Source organism: Dermacentor variabilis, chromosome 3 (genome assembly GCF_050947875.1).
Source record: "Dermacentor variabilis isolate Ectoservices chromosome 3, ASM5094787v1, whole genome shotgun sequence".
NCBI lineage: Eukaryota > Metazoa > Arthropoda > Arachnida > Ixodida > Ixodidae > Dermacentor > Dermacentor variabilis.
The window spans coordinates 48,759,430-48,775,636 of NC_134570.1; the positions used below are offsets into that span (position 1 = coordinate 48,759,430).

Here is a 16,207-nt window from a genome sequence, read left to right on the forward strand (position 1 = left end):
TTGAACGAGTTAGCGATTGTGCTTCATGACACTGCGTTCCACGAACTCGCAATAAAATATGGCGTCGAGCACAGTGATCTTTTTTTTTTCTGACTCGCTGCACTCCGTAGCCGGCAGCCGACGCTGCACTAACCGCTTCCAGTACCCTTGCTCGACATACTTAACGATGCTTGCGTCCAGCGGCTGCAGCTGGCTTGTGCAGTTGGGTGGAAAAAAGAAGTCTATGTTCCTCAGGCTGTACGTGTAGGGTGGTTGGCATGGTGCGTTGTCCACGAAAAGCCGTATTTTCCTTACCTTAGCCCCCATTTTGTTATCCAGCTGCTGCAAAGAAATTGCTGAAGAGTGAAGATGTCACCGACGCCTTTTTGTTGAAGTTGTAGCTGCATGACAGCGTCTTCAAGTTCTTAACGCACCGTGGCTTTGCAAACTTTCCAACAATGAGCACGGGCGGCCTCTCGAAACCGTCCTTGTTAGCACAGAATGGTGCCGTCACATGCTCTCATGCATTTCTCCGCAACGTTCGGGAATTTATACTACTAGTGGATCCACCTTGCGAACTCCACGGCTAGAATTTGTAAATTGCAATGTGCGTCATACGATAATTAGCCCAAAAGGTAATTATATAATTCTTCCTAATTAGCCAATTTTGCATTTGAATTTTTTTTGCAAGTAGTGTCCACCGCTTCGAGTAGACCGGCTCATAAAGTGGAATTCAGCTATCTGCCACAGCACAATGCGTTGGTGGGCTAATTGGTGATAATCCATAATTTGTTTAGCGCAAAACAACGGACACAAGTAAGACGATAGGAAGAGGCGCAACTATCAACTGATTGTGTCGTGCTTCACTTTTGAGCAGCACTGACGCGATTGCACAGTAATAACAAACTTTGCCAATCGCCTACAGATTATTGCTATAATACTCCAAGTGTTCCAAAAAGGCATATTTTCCCCCCTCCAAAACTGCGCCAAAATGCAGGTGTGGTTTCTCATAAACTGCTCTAGAAGATTTATCCAACGCCTAAAACTGCTATAAATCCTCAACTGTCTGGACAATCACTATTGGTGGCTTGCAAAAGGGACAGATTGCATGGTGGGCTAGTTTGTGCGGCATTATTTACACAGTAGCTCAGAAGGACGGCGGTGCAGTTGCATCAGCGAGGGATTACGTGAGCACTGGCATATCATTGAGAAACTAGCCTTATCACGCCACGTTGTCGCGCATTGCGCACAATGCGTATGCAACCCCCGTTTGACCGCACTCATTTGCTAGCCACAAACAATGACCAGCTCTTCAGAGAAACTGAATAAGCTGCCGAGATTAGGAAAATAAATAGTGTAAGTTGCCCGTTAGTCTCCTTATCAGAGAAAGAAATGTTGCTGCCATTTTTTCTGGTCCTTGAGAACACGCGTCAGCGCGTAGCGGGTTGCTCCCACGTCGGTACAGAAAGGCCGAGCCTCTCTGCTGAGTCGTGGGCCAAATGGTCAGCCCGTAGCTGTGCTTCAATATTAGGGCTCCTTAGGGCAGCTTTCCATTCGGACGACCAAAGCCGCCCCCGTCGCATAACTCTTCGCACTGCCAGAGCATGTGTTCTAAGTTAGCTACGTCTGAGCATAGCTCGCAAATATTGGTTGATCGTATCTCGGGATAGATTCTGTGTAACAAAGCAACATTAGGGTATGCCCCGACCTCGAGTAACCAGAGCATTGGAGCCTATGGTCTGCATAGTTTCCTATGTGGCAGTGGTTATCTTTGTGCCATGCAAAAATCTTTGGCATGTTCGTTATATGAAGAGGGAGGGTCCCAATTGTCCATCAGCTCAGCGCCGTGCCACACGGTAGCGACACAGTCGACGACTCCTCGCGCAGCTCTGTGGGCCGATTCGTTGAGGTTTGGCCAGAGGTTGTCGGTCAGAGGTTGTCGAGACTGGAGGCTTGCCCAGCTTGGTGATGAGTATGGTGGTAGCCTTTTTCCACATCTCCGGTGCTCTTCATTGTTTCCACATCTGGTCAATGACGTCCATCAGGCACTCCACCGACTTTGTCAAGTTCCTCGATGCCCTGTTTGTAACTCTATCCGAACCCGACGGTTGTAAATTAAGTTGTTTCTCTTTGTCTTGTTGCGTTAGCCACCTCCAGTTGAACTTGCTGGGCTGATTGGTTTATGCATCTTCCTTCTCACTTCCTTATGTTCTGCGACATTATATATATATATAGCTGTGTCCCATCTATTTCGCCCTCCGTGTGCACGTTTCATGTGACCTCATAGAATTGTCCGCTTGGACGGATTTTCTTTTACCGTATTTACTCGAATCTAGGCCGACCCCGATTCTAAGCTGACCCCCTAAAGTCTGAAGCCAACAAAAAAATATATAACCTCGAATGTAGGCCGAACAAAATAAGCGAGGACAGCGTTCACAAAATGCAAACAGTGCGGAACTCATTCAACACATTAGGTTAGGGGAGTTGACTTTGGCATCACTCGGGGAGGCGCTGCTGCACAGCCCCCATAGTTGGAGCCTATGGTGAAATGATTATGATTTATTTACATATGAGGGATGGCGTTTGATCACAGTGATGATAACACGAAGTTCGTTAACTTGCGAACAAACTCCATGTCCATGCCGACGGCGGTGACAGTCACCAGCGTGCCATATTTTTGCTTCTGCTCCTTGCTGGTTCCTGGTAAAGCTTTCTTTTCAAACCGCAGGGACATCTTGTTGCCCTTCATCGCTGGAAAAACAAGATTTTATTTTTATTCGAGTGTTATTATTCTAGGGTTGTTGCTTTGGGTAGTTGGTAATCCACTATAAAAGACGACGTACAGCCCGAAAGACAAGGACTGTAAGAGACGACATACACAGCGCAGTGTATATAGTCTCACAGTCCTTGTCCTTCAGGCTGTACATAGTTTTTATCATGTTTTTATCATTAGGGTTGCCTACAACTTATCCTAGAAGGAAATGGATCAATAGTCGGGACACTCTTTTTTGGTCTAAGGAGAGTCGGTTAAAGGGTCCGTGAACCACCTCTCGGGCTTGCTGAGAAAACACAGACCCAATAGCTGACATTAATCATGAAGGGTGTTTTGCACGTCTTCCTACTGTTGCTGTGTGAAGTGAAAATCTGCTTGCGAATTTATATTAATTACGTACAATAATAACTATAGCCCATGCTCAGCCACAAGGGTGAATGAGCAAGCAGCACGGCCTTATAAAATGGTAAAATGCCCCTTTATACAAGGTTAAAAAATTGCAGTTAGTTACAGCGTGCAATTATGCCTAAGAATAAAAATAAGAGGAAGTCTTCGAAAGTGTCGCACGGCCATCATCAGCTTAGTTCCTAATGTCGCTAGCGAGTTGTATGGCAATGAAAATGCAATACAAAGTGCAAGCCGTGGCACAGTTAACATTTGTGGTGTAATTAGGAGCGTTGCCAGTAATTGTTGGGTCCTGATTTGTTTGGATATTAAGAAGTTTTGTAGAATGTTTCCCCTGTATCTTCGGTGGAGTAAACATGAAGCCTTGCTTACAGTTGATTAAAATTAGGGGCAAGTTATGCACCAGGTGTAGAAGTTTCAAGCATGTGAAATAATTAGAGCCTCAGCAGTAGTAAAATACGTATGCAAGGGCTCTGGAGCATTCATCATCTAGAGCAACACTGCAGTGCGATGCACCCAAGACCATGCAGGCACTGGATGACCCATATTATGAGCTCCGCTCACTTCTATGTAGTCGCAGTTGGTCACGAGTGTCTCTATGTGCAGAACGTCAAGCTGTTCTATGCAGTCGTATCGTATATTCTTATATCGTATATCGTATCGGAATTCCTTGGAATCATAGATATTGAGGTACGGGGAATCGCTTACCTGTCAGTACGCTGTGGCTGCCGTGGCCTACTGTCGAGTAAGCCTTCACCATGTTCTCCGCAGCAGCGTAGTCGTTCACCTCGACCGTGATCTCGTCGTCACGCAACTTCTCAACTGCCACCTGCAGAAGCAATATTTCTTTCACTCTTTCTGCTGTCTTACAACAAGATGTCATGAGTAAATGCACATCTTAGCAATATATAACGTACGTGAGCATATTAAAGAATATAATGAAATATCAAAAATTATGGCTATTTCATTTCTGAACTAAATTTCACCGTCGCGGAAACTGACGCTTCCAAAGCATTGTACGACCAATGAAAAGAACCATGAAGAGGTGCAGAGTAGCGTGTGTCTGTCGCTACTCCCAGGGCACCTACAACCCGGTGGCATTACAGTTGTTAGTAGGTACAGTGGGGTGGGGCATTTCTTGTGGCGCTTGACATTACTGTGCAGCCGCGAGCAAGAGCAGGTGCGAGAGAGAAATTCTATCGGGGGGCCTTTGCTCCTTGAATATGTGACATTGCCCGGGCACTACGGAGGAGGTTTCTTGGCACATGTTGTAGAATTGTCCCCTAGACATGCCGGCATTACGAAGTGCAGTCGAGTTTGTTTATGCTCCGCCACTGGCTGCCCATGCGGTGTGGCAGTGGGCTTGGGTGCCCCGTTTGGTGATCACCGTGTCTGAACGGGCAATGTTCTTACTGATGTCGTATAAGTCACGGGTAGCTTTTTTTTTTGCAACGATAGATTGCATTTTTTTTTACAAGCACTGCTCCAGGAGGGCACATGTAACCAGCTAATGGAGGCCTGAGGAGAGCACCTCAGATTATAGTAAAGCAGGTGGCGCAGGAGCTCCAGGGCACCCAAGGGGCAGTGGGAGGCACCAAAGCTAGAAAGAAGCAGGGCGGCCCATGTGCTGGGGTCGCGCAGGCCTCGGCGAACCCCAACCCAAGGTCCAGTCCGGTTTCTAGCTTTGGTGTCCCCGTTGCCGCTTTGGTGTCCTGGAGGAGCTGCCAATAATGCGAAATAATGGCACGTTACCATTACTAAAAAACAAAGCTGAACAAACATAGTTACGTCCAGCCGCGAACTTGCGATGCCAACTTCAGCGGTACCACGCTCCACGACTTCTGCCGGCATGCCAAGGGACAAATGCATGCAACACGTGCTGAGAAACTCCTTTGTAGTGCCTAGGCCACTTAGGCAGACTCATATTCAAGGAGCAATAGTTTACTCTCTCGCACCTGCTCTTACTCGCATATGCGAGCCCCACCAGATTTTTTTAAAAGTACACTCTTTCATGCGAGCCGAAGGTTAAAAAATTCATCTGCGGTTACGTGGTTGCATTTCACGACATATTGGCTGGTGCCGACAATCTGTCTCGTGCAGCTCTTCGCAAACAGTGCGAAGCGTAGCGAGACGGTCTCGCTAATCGTGATGCGTGGGCGGGATTCACAGCAGCCGCCGCAGACCGACGTGCGTTCATGCAGCACTCCCTCCATACAGACGACGCATTCTACTCTGGCGCCATCTCGCAGCCATCACTGCCACAAAGCCCGCGTCATACAGGGCACTATGCTTTTCTTCTCGCGCTTTCGCCGCACCCTCCCCTCCCCTGCTTTCTTCCTCGCGATCTCTTCACTGTTTTCCGATGCACTCCGTGTCGCTCTTTGACCCTTCGCCGTTGTGCTCGTTCGCTCGGCTACGCTGACACTTGCGCTACGAGGCCGTGAAAAATCAGGTCTATAGATACCGGGTTAATTGTGGGAGCAGCATTCAGCGACCGAACTACAGCATTTGGTACTCTGAAGCATTACATTCTTTTGTATGAATTACGGTGACCTACGGCATCAGTGGTCCTCCCTTAAAACTTCATAGCTACATAACTAATCGGTCTCAAGTTATACATGGAAACGGCCACCTTTCTTCGGCTAACTTTATCAACTTTGGTGTTCCCGAAGGCTTTATTATTAGGTCCCTTACTGTCTCTGTTGTTCATAAACAATCTACCTAGCTTACGAGCTTACCAGTCAAAAGTTCCTCTTGTATGCCGATGACACAACCATTTATTCATCTCTCTAGTAACTGACAGTATTGCAAGATCAGCTGAACGCTGAACTTGGCAACTTCAACAGGTGGTGCTCACTAAACCACCAAATTGTCTATGAATAAGTCCTACAAAAGCACGTTTTGTTTTAGTTCATAACCTTCAATCAACTATTCCACCTCCCATAGGTGTATCATTAAGTAATCATGTATTACCAATATTTGATAGCGTTACGATATTGGGTGTCATTTTAGACAAGCTACATATTAGATATGCATGCTTAACTCGCTTCTCAAATAAATGTCATTTTATGTTCACTTTATCATCAAAACAAGCAGGTATTTTCAACCTCATATTCCGCGCTTATTATTTTTACATACATTTCCATTTATCATACTGTAAACAGACGCTACGCAGACGAGGTGGCGCGGATGAGCACACCTCGATGGGCATTCGGCGTTCCTATACACTAAGAAATAGTGCAGCTTCCACAGTGCTGCAACAAGCCAGCTGTTTACTCCTTAGCGCCAATGTTACATCCATCATTTATTTATTTACACAATATTGCAGACAGCAATGCTGCCCAAGAAGGAGAGGGATTAAAAAACATGCTTTTTCAACATATTTTCAAATGAAACATGATATATGCATTCAACAATACATTGTAGTAAATGATTCCATTCTTTTCTCGCAAGTGGAAAAACTGATTTCTGAAAGATTTTAGTGCGGGCAAAGTATGACCGGACTACTGTAGAATGAAAAATATGCGATGACCTTTGTAGAGCACGGGTAATAAATGTGGCATCCGTTACAGGAAGTACCCGGCATAAAACACTTCCGTGCTACAAAGCACTTGTTGTATGTGGCTACTATCCGCCGGTCATACAGGCAGTGGACAAAGCCGGTCCGCACCACGCAGCATGGTCAGACTGGATCGTATGAGCGCGAGCACGCACACAGGCCCTGTCGGGCACAAAGCAAACGCTGCGCAATATAAACTACATCTGCGTGTAGCTGCGGCCTGCTACGTAGCACAGATACGGCAGGGTGCCCCGACAAGTCCAGTGGCTTAGCGCTGTGCTGCTCGCTCATGACAACGGCGTTTGGCTTACGTTTGGCGCATCGCAGGCACCAAAATCGGGCGCAGTGGCGTCTACATTAACATCCAAATTCAAATGTGAACTGCGCGCCACTGTGACATATAGACGGCGGTGCCTTGTGAGCACGCCTCGTTCTGTCGTAATTTTGGCAGTGAAAGGCCTCCGCTTCTGGTGAATGCATCGGAGTACTCTTCGTGACAAAGTGTTTATCAAATAGCCTATTTTAACTTCGAATGCTTTTCTCCACTTCGATAAACATGTAAGTGGTCCAGGGCCCGCTTACGTGCCTCTGAATTCGTAAACTTTACCTAAAATTGATAGAATTGATATATGCACTAACAGCTTGTGACAAAAACCAAGGAAGTGTATTTGAATTAACTGAAAGCAATCACTTACTGCACCATGAAAAGTGTCATTTAATTTGTCGATGCTTTCCGAAGTCGGCATGACGACTCTCTGGAGATCCATGGGGAATTGCTCGCCCTGTCTAGTCATCTTTCCCGAAATCCTGCGTGGTTGTGGTTCAGACTGATTATTCGCCTAGCGATGCCCGCGGTGTCGACAGCAGATTTTTCGTAACACTGAGCCTTTAGCGTACATGACAGGAGTGTGGCACAAAGATGAACGGAAAAGCTTTTGTCAAATTTACGCTGTATTGCCTGTGCACAGTGCCCTCTGGACGCCGTAACTAGGCGCGACCCCCCACAAATGGAGTGCGGGAGCTGCTGCGCTTGTCTCCTTGCTCACTGCAACAGCAAGGACAGCAAAAGGAGCAGGCGGGGAGAATGTTAGCAAGGAAATAGAGAGAGGGGGAGGCAGTTCTGCGACCTACAACGCTAGAATCCAGAATGGCGCCCAAGCGTGCACTTAGTGCCGCGGAGACAAAGGCTCGCAGAAAGCGTCGAGCAGAGCAGCTAGGGTAACATTGCACATCACGACTGTCATATGCCGTCAATATATCACAACCAATTAGCGCAAACAGCAGACAAAGCTTCACTTACATCGATTCCCACAGGGCATTGGATCTGCATATTTTACCTTCACACTAACTTCTCATACTTAAATATTAAATTTGCAAAACAATAACAACAAAAACTTTATTGGCACGGCTGTGCACTATCTCCGGGGCCGGCCCACAAAAGACGCCACATTTTCAAAGGGATCCTGATTCTCACTCTCCTCTGGACGCTTTATTTCGTAATATAATGGATTCCTACACGCTGCTGCTATTGGCCAATAGCTAACGTCAACCAACAAGAGTGTTTGGATCAGTGCGCTGCTTCCTACTGTTAATGTGCATATTTTTTGACAGTTCAATAAGCAGGTTGAAGTAAGCGAAGATGTGCTCTTAAGTTTCGATGATAAATGCGTACTTCCGGAGGAAGCCGACTCTTGTCTGCTCACGCTCAGCCATGGCCACCTGCATAGGGATTAACGTTTGGCCACCCAGCTTATCCATGTCGTAGCCGTTGGGTCTCGCCAATTTCGACTACTTTTGAATGCTAAACTAGACTCGAACTAAGCGAAACTTAAGGTCAGACTTTAAGCGCGCTTGCCAGCGTGCGTTCACTACTAGCCGCTCCTGGCTAGACGCGTTCGCCGCTTCAAAAATTTCGCTGGTTGGATGTGTAAGTCAAGCTTGAGAAGGATAAAGCTGGTCCGCGCCACGTATTGGAGCGTCTTAGCCCGAGCACACGCTCAACCCTTGTCGTGCACAAAGCAGATGCTGCGCAACGCGCGCTACAGTTGCAACTTGCATGTCGCAGGGGTTTGCTATACGTATTGCTGGAATACTGTGGCTGCCGCGGGGTGCCGTGACGAATCCCCTGGCTCAGCGCAGTGCGGCCATATAGTTTCTCACCGTATTGCCTAGAGGGAAATCTGGTGCTGCTGCGCTGTGGTATTTAGTGGCCTTAATAGTAATATACATGGGAAAGTTGGCATAGACCGTTCTTTCGTCCTCTCTGGCTTCCCTTACAAAATTTTTTAGTAACCTTAAATAAATCGTGTTTAGACAAATGTTACTAGAACCTATCGACATTCAATCAACTGCCTTTATTAGACACCGTAACAACTTCCTAGTAACCTCCTACCGACTATTGGCCACTGATATTGAGTTGAACATATAGATATAAAATGTCGATTGAATTCTTACTGACTGCTTAATATTTTATGTTGGTACAATGTGTCAACTGTGAAGCGACTATTTATTAACCACCTTTGCACATCCTAACAACTTGCTAGTAACATCCTGTCAACTATTGGCCATGGATATGTTGCAGGCGTTTACAAACGGTTTATTATCCCCTGAATAATATTTTTATGTACTTCTTAAAAATCTGTAAAATTTTTATGTACTTCCTAAAAATCTGTTTGCAACTGTCCAAGAACTCCTTGTCGGACTTCACTGAGCACTATAATGATGTTCCGAGTAACACACATTTGTTGCCGTTTAAAAAGGACTGCAGTAATTAATGAATAGCACGCAAGTTTCAATGAAAGCTACTTAATGTTCATAATGATGCAGCACAGATTAGCTGGACATTTACTGCAAGGAGCATTCAGAGTCACAGCTAGAACACCTATACAAACTTAGAACTCTGCCGACCAAAGTAGAGGTCACTCTTACGCTCAGCCGCTGGCTGCCCGCGCGGTGAGGCAGTGGGCACGGGCGCACCATTTGGTGATCGCTGTGTCTGGAGGGGCAAGGTTCTGACTGATGTTGTATGAGTCGCGGGTCGCTTTTTTCGTCGCGACGATACATGGCATTTTTTTTACGAGGACTGCTTCAGAAGGGCACATGTAACCGGAAAACGGAGGCCTCATGAGAGCACCTGAGGTTATAATAAAGCAGGCGGCGCAGAATCTCCAGGGCACCCAAGTAGTAGCGGGGGAGATCAAAGCTGGAAGCGGGGCGGCCCGTGAATAGGGGCCGCAGAGGCCGAAGCGTGCCGCGGGTCTTCGCATAAAAAATTGGCACAGCCGATGTTACACACCCCTGGCAAGCGCAGGCCTCGGCGAGCCCCAACCCACGAAACAGTCCGCGTTCTAGCTTTGGTGTCCTGAAGGCGCCGTCAATAATGCGGAATAATGACACGTTGTTACAGTTAGTAAAAAAAACACACGATTGAATATAATTATGTCCAGCCGCTAACTTCTGACACTACGTTCAGCGCTACCTTGCACGCCCCGCGACTTCTGCAACACGAGTCAGAACTTTGCCTCTGGAGGTACGTCGGACAGGCTTGACTAACAGGCTTGACAGGCGATGACTAACTCAGCACCAGAGACTCAGCACCAGAGCCGCAGGCTCTGGTGCTGAGTTAGTCATCGTCACCGGAAGCATTTCAGCCACTTGCGTTCAACCGCAGTCGCTAAGGCACTCCGTCTTCTAGATTTTCAATATATGCAGCCCGGGCACTACTACGGTCGCTACTGCTCCCACAGAAACATCTGTGATGGTTTTTACAAGGTACCTCACCGTATAAGGCGCGAGAAAGCTATAATCCGCCACGAAAGACTTGGCACGAGTGCCGCAGGTGCGAGAGAGTCTTTCCGACACAGCGGTCGCCAAATCAGGCGTCAGTGCCCTCCGTTCACCTATTTTACCGCGCCGGCAGCGAGCGTCGGAACGCAAACATTCTCGAACCCACTCCGCAATGCCGGCACGCCTAGGGACAAACGCCTACAAGAAACCTCCTCTGCAGTGTCTAGGCAGAGTCGTCTATTCAAAGAGCAAAAGACCCCAGATCCCTCAAATAAACGTCTCGTAAAAGAACGATGTATATTGCGACTTCATATTGGCATCGTTCTCGGAGAGCCAGGACACCTTGAAGACGCACCTGCCAAGCACCGTTCCATCTGTCACAATGATTCCTTCATTTCAGATTACAACGCAGTCAGATTTGTTGCCCAATTGCACGCAGCATTACTGACTGCAAGCACAATTTCATCGCGTAAGGTGTCTCTTCTTGCCCAATGGGTACCGTCACACGTAGGTTCAAAACAAATAATAGTTGTTATTGCATGTACAGTTATATGAAACGTAAAAAAGTATCAGCGGGCCACTAAAGTTGGAGGACAGAGAACTAGATTCGCGCTCGCTTTGAAACAATCTGTCGTCTGTTATTGCTTTTCTTGGTTTAGTTATGCATTGTAGGGGAGTTAACTTCACTGGAAGACGTGATATACGTGAATGGAAGCATTTTATGAAGGTTGTGCTTTAAGAACGCGTTATTTCTGTAGCCATATCCACTTTTTAGACCAAGCCTCTCACACCACCATCCAACACAAGCCTCGCAGATACATGTAACATTCTAGCCTCTATACATATACACAGAGCGCCCCTTAGGAAACTCCCATATATGGTGGCGCCATGATTTTCCTCTAGGTGTTATGGTGAGAAACTCCACGATGGCGGCTCGCTGAGGTCTTTGGCGTACGTTTGGCGTTTCGGAGGCGCCAAAATCGGAAATAGTGGCGTCTACGTTAACATCCATGAACGACTTTGAACTGCGCGCCACGGTGACGTATAGAAGGCGGAGCATTGTAGGCGCGCCCCGCTACACCGTACCTTTCGCAGTGCAAGGCATTGAAGAAGGAGCGGAAGCACCGCTAAGGCGGTGTTCGATTGCCAATAAGCTCCTTTTATCACAGCAGTAAAAGTATTGAGGGGCTTTAGAATCACAGCAGTAACAGTATGGAGGGCTTTTAGTTGGCGCCTCCACCTCTGCCCGCAGGCTCTGTCCCTTAAAGGTACCGCTGCGGTAACATGACGGATGGGGGGGGGGGGTTGGAATTCCCAGCAACCATGATGTAGTTATGCTTCGTTATGTCTAATGTTTAGCAGAACATGGGCCCGAATCGTTGTCGCTCTCCCGGCGAACTGCATAGGTTTAGGACAAAGACCCTGCGCTCGCTTTTCTTGGTTGGTGTAATTTCAATCAGGACGTGTTCTGCGTTACACACCGCGATATCATGCATTAAAATGTCGCAGTTTTGCCGAAAGGCGAAGCAACGATTGCGATAACGAATTAGTAGATAGCTATATATGAAGTGAGGTTAGTTTTATCGGCCGTATAAACTTGTAAACATTGGCTTACTAAATAAATTAACATGCATGCCGTCAGATTTTTTCTTCTTTTCATGTCGCTTTACATTCGCAGTTTATTATTTTTTAATTCGCTTGAATGGAAAGTCGACCCTCCCGTTACAATCTTGGTCGCGTTACATTCGACTAAATACGGTATGTAACGCCAGCGAGAAATCTGCCCCATGAAATTTCAGAGCATTCTAATAACGGGCAAATGATCTATCAGCTGCTCAGCGTCGTGTCTAAGGGGATGAGATAGCAATCTGCGATCTGGCGTTGGAGCTTGCCACAGTACCGAAAAGCAGAATCATTTTTCATGTAAACACTTGAGCTAGACCCTCCGACAGGCTAGATATTAGGCGTTCCATATCTTTTGACCGCGCTTTTTGACCGCTACCACAGTAGCATCGGAAAGGGTTCGGTCTGCACCACTCTGTATACTCCGTGTCAGACATCAGGTGCAACGCTCTGCAAGCTACGCAATAAGTTCGGTGACGAGAATGTATCACTCCGCGCGTTGCGTCCGGGCCTGGCTGGGCGCCAAAGGCGGATGCTCGCGCCAGCTTGCACGTGAGGCTGCCGCGACGGGCTGCCAAAAAAAAAAAAGAACAACGCAATGAAAAACAAATTGATCTAAAACAACGCATTAGATAACCGTATAAAACAGTTTATTTGTTTCTGACGATTAAGACGTTTTTCATTCAATACTCAGCCTATACCAAGAACAGTTTCGAACAATTACGATCGAGAATGCAGCGTCGAACCCGAGGCCGGCCGACGGGAGGGGCCTAGCGTCTGGGAGGACGACGCAGTGAGGCTGGCGGAGTCGCTTCTTCCTTCTGAAAGGGTCTGGCCAACATGGCGTTTATTCTGCTTGTATAGCATGTTAAGGATATGTTGCATCATGCCGTTGGCTATCACCCATGTGGCGTGATCACACCTGACAAACGTCCAGGGAAACGCTAAAGTCCCTCGTGCTTGAAAGTATTAAATCACGAAAGAACCAAATCCCGCTTGGGCGCGTAGCGTTTGCACTGGAGCAACATTTTGAACTGGCGATGCGCCTTTTTTCATCGTCAAACGGTGGCCAGATGTCCTTTGATGCGGCAAAAGTAGTAAGTTTTGCTCCTGGCCGGACAATTCCTGAAGACGCCGAGTGCCGCAAGCCGCCACAACTTTAACACGGAGCGATTTCACTATAACATGAACGATTTTCATTCGGCCGATTGTCCCTGGTTTGGACGCCGTCCTGCGACGCGTCGGGCAGGTGTTCGGACACGCTGGGCTATCTTGAGTACGCTGAGCCACCTTGTCGGGCAGGAGGCCATTGACGCGAAAGCCGCACCGCCGAACCGCCATCTTGCGCACCTCCGACAGGCTGAACGTTTTCGGCGTCGCCGAACGCTTGGTTGGCATTCTACGTCGCTTCCGATTCTTGGCCGATTTCTTCGGCTTTATCCAAGGTCAAATTTTCGCCGTGAGCCTAGCGTCTGGTAGGACGACGCAGCGAGGTTCGCGGAGACGCTTGGAGTCTGGTCAACGTGCCGTTTATTGGACTCGTATAGCATTTGAAAGACATGTCGCATCATGCCACTGGCTATCACGCAGGTGGCGTGATCACACCTCATTGGCCATCACGCGATCATTGCAGATAATAGTGCTACTTTTGACGCCAGGGTACAGCACGACACAAGAAAGAACACCAAGCTATTTCTAAGTGCAGACGCAGTCACTGCAAGACGTATGAATATAGCCTCGACAGCGTTGCACCTGATTTTCTGAAACGGAGTATATATGAGGACACTCTCGAGACGCGATCTACGGGATAAAGTAGCAACAACGCAACACGCGCGGTGACGGCAGCGGATACGTATCGACGGGACGACCCTTAATTATTGCCAAGAATCAAGCTCAAACCACCCAACGCGTACACAAACGCCCCAGAGTTGCAGCGCTTACCTTGACTCCTCTCGAAGTAGCGTCCAGTGGGCAGCGCAGAAACAGACGTCCACGAGCTTGAGCGCCCAACACAGGAATGGTTCGTTGCGGCAGTGGGTTCTCTCTTTGAAGTAGCGTCGACAGCGTTGCACCTAATTTTCTGAAACGGAGCATATATGTGAGGACACACTTGAGACGCGATCTACCGGATAAAGTATATAGCAACAACGCGCGTCCAACAACGCGCGGTGACGGCAGCGGGTGCCTATCGAAGGGGCGACGCTTAATTATTGCCAAGAATCAAGCTCACACCACCCGACGCCTACACAAACGCCCCAGAGTTGCAGCGCTTACCTTGACTCTTCTCGAGCGTCCAGAGGGAACGTCAGGGACAGGATGTCCAGAGCCTGTAAGAACACGTCCTCGCGCTGGGGCACCCAAGACAGGAATGGTTCGTTGCGGCAATGGGGGCTTACCTCGAGGGCTCGTTCCACGGGCCAGCGCGAGGCACGATCTATCTAGATGTATATGTAGAGGAGGCACTATAGTAGAGGCTAGGTGTTAGCGATGATGATGATGGTGAAGGCCGAATTCATGGTACAAATCCACTGCGGGTGATAGGCCACGAACCGGGTGGTAATATGATTGAGAAATGAAATAATGTAGTTAATAAATAAATAAATGATAAAAAGGGGAAATACATGAATAATCCAAGATGAGAAATAAACTGATAATCAAGGAAATAAAGTAGTGTATAATAAGATATTCAGCCTTCTAGATAGGAATATCGTAACACAAACTTGTTAATAATATGCACAGAGGAGAGACGTAAAAATGAGCAAGTTTCGAATAATAATATTATTAATATAACTGTGAATTTGTGTTTCTGCTTTGAATTTTCTATATTTACCGCTTATTGAAGGAGAAATATATCAGTCATGGCAAATGCGAAATGTTACTACGGCAATCTTTTTGTGTCACGGAGGAAATTCCAACTGGCAAACGTTCCTGTGGCTGTATCCTAATACCGTTGCTCCAAGTGAGAGTACAACAGCACTGCACAAAGGCAGTCCTAGATTTCGAAGCGGAATTTAAAAACATCGTTTTCGATGAGTAGAAAACCGCCGACACGATAATAAAAAGCGATCGATGGATTCCGGCTCATGGCAGAGGTGGCATAAAGGGGACACCGCCAGACCACATCTGTGCCCATAAAGATTCAGTGGTGGAATACGGAAAGCAGCCTTGTACATGCTACTTTGAATTGCCAGTTAGAACACCATTGTCTGTTGCAAAAATAATTTACATGCATAAAGTCTGTAGATGTTGCTAATGTGAGTTTCTTTCCTTTCACTTTTTGTCTTCGGTCACAGAAAACTGCCTATATCTGGCTGCAGTGAAACGCGCAGTTGCCGGCAGCACAGATATCAACCGTTCTGGCGGATTGGCCAACAACCGGGTGGTTCAATATAGAAATAAGAAAAATATGTTTAAATTATTGTAACAAGATTTGTGAATAGGTATACGCGAAATATTAGATACTAGCGTATGATTTTAATTGAATGAAATAATAAATCAATAAAAAGATACCTAATCTATCTTGTAGAAATAACGAAACCTCCTGTTCTGATTCCATAGTCGAAATCTCTGTGCTCTTACAATGAAGCCCTGGATGGCATCGACAACCTATTGAGATAGAAGCTATATAAAACAAAGAAAAAAAGAAGAGAAATTGTAAATTGAAGAACCTTCTGCGTGACAGCGCGTGGCGCTTGCCCGCAGACGTGATCTTACGATGACTGGTCGAGGCACGCCAAAGCCACCTAGAAAAAAATGTAAGGCCTTCGCACGCCGGTGTGACGTCACGGTAGTCGGATGGGCCGGACACTCGACACCGTCGGCGTCTCCGCGCCTAGGTTCGTTGCGCTTGCAGTGTGTTTCTTTGCGCGTCGCGGATATTATGGCATGAGAAAATTAGCGCTGTCCTTAAAGTGACAGCAACCTATAAATTCAGATGCTTCGTTTCCAAAGCAAGACACGTATAGCTGACGCAAAAAATAAGGGGGAGCCGCTGGTTCACCGCAGTCAACACCACCATAGAAAGCAGCATTCTTCCATACCTTCCTTAGATTACTTGATTGGCAACATTTTTGTTTTTTGCG

General features: G+C 47.2%; 2 protein-coding genes across 5 annotated transcripts in view; both read right to left on the reverse strand.

Moving 5' to 3' along the window:
* Positions 1-16,207, reverse strand: part of LOC142575555 (uncharacterized) — a 426,302-nt gene that overhangs the window by 98,923 nt on the left and 311,172 nt on the right. The window lies entirely within an intron of this gene.
* LOC142575566 (uncharacterized) lies at positions 1,901-16,035 on the reverse strand. Its single transcript, XM_075685028.1, has 5 exons — positions 14,400-16,035; positions 14,067-14,205; positions 7,412-7,523; positions 3,866-3,986; positions 1,901-2,730 (listed from the first exon to the last, which is right to left on the reverse strand). Exons 3-5 carry the CDS (start codon positions 7,508-7,510, stop codon positions 2,567-2,569), a joined length of 384 nt encoding a protein of 127 aa, XP_075541143.1. The 5' UTR covers positions 7,511-7,523; positions 14,067-14,205; positions 14,400-16,035; the 3' UTR covers positions 1,901-2,566.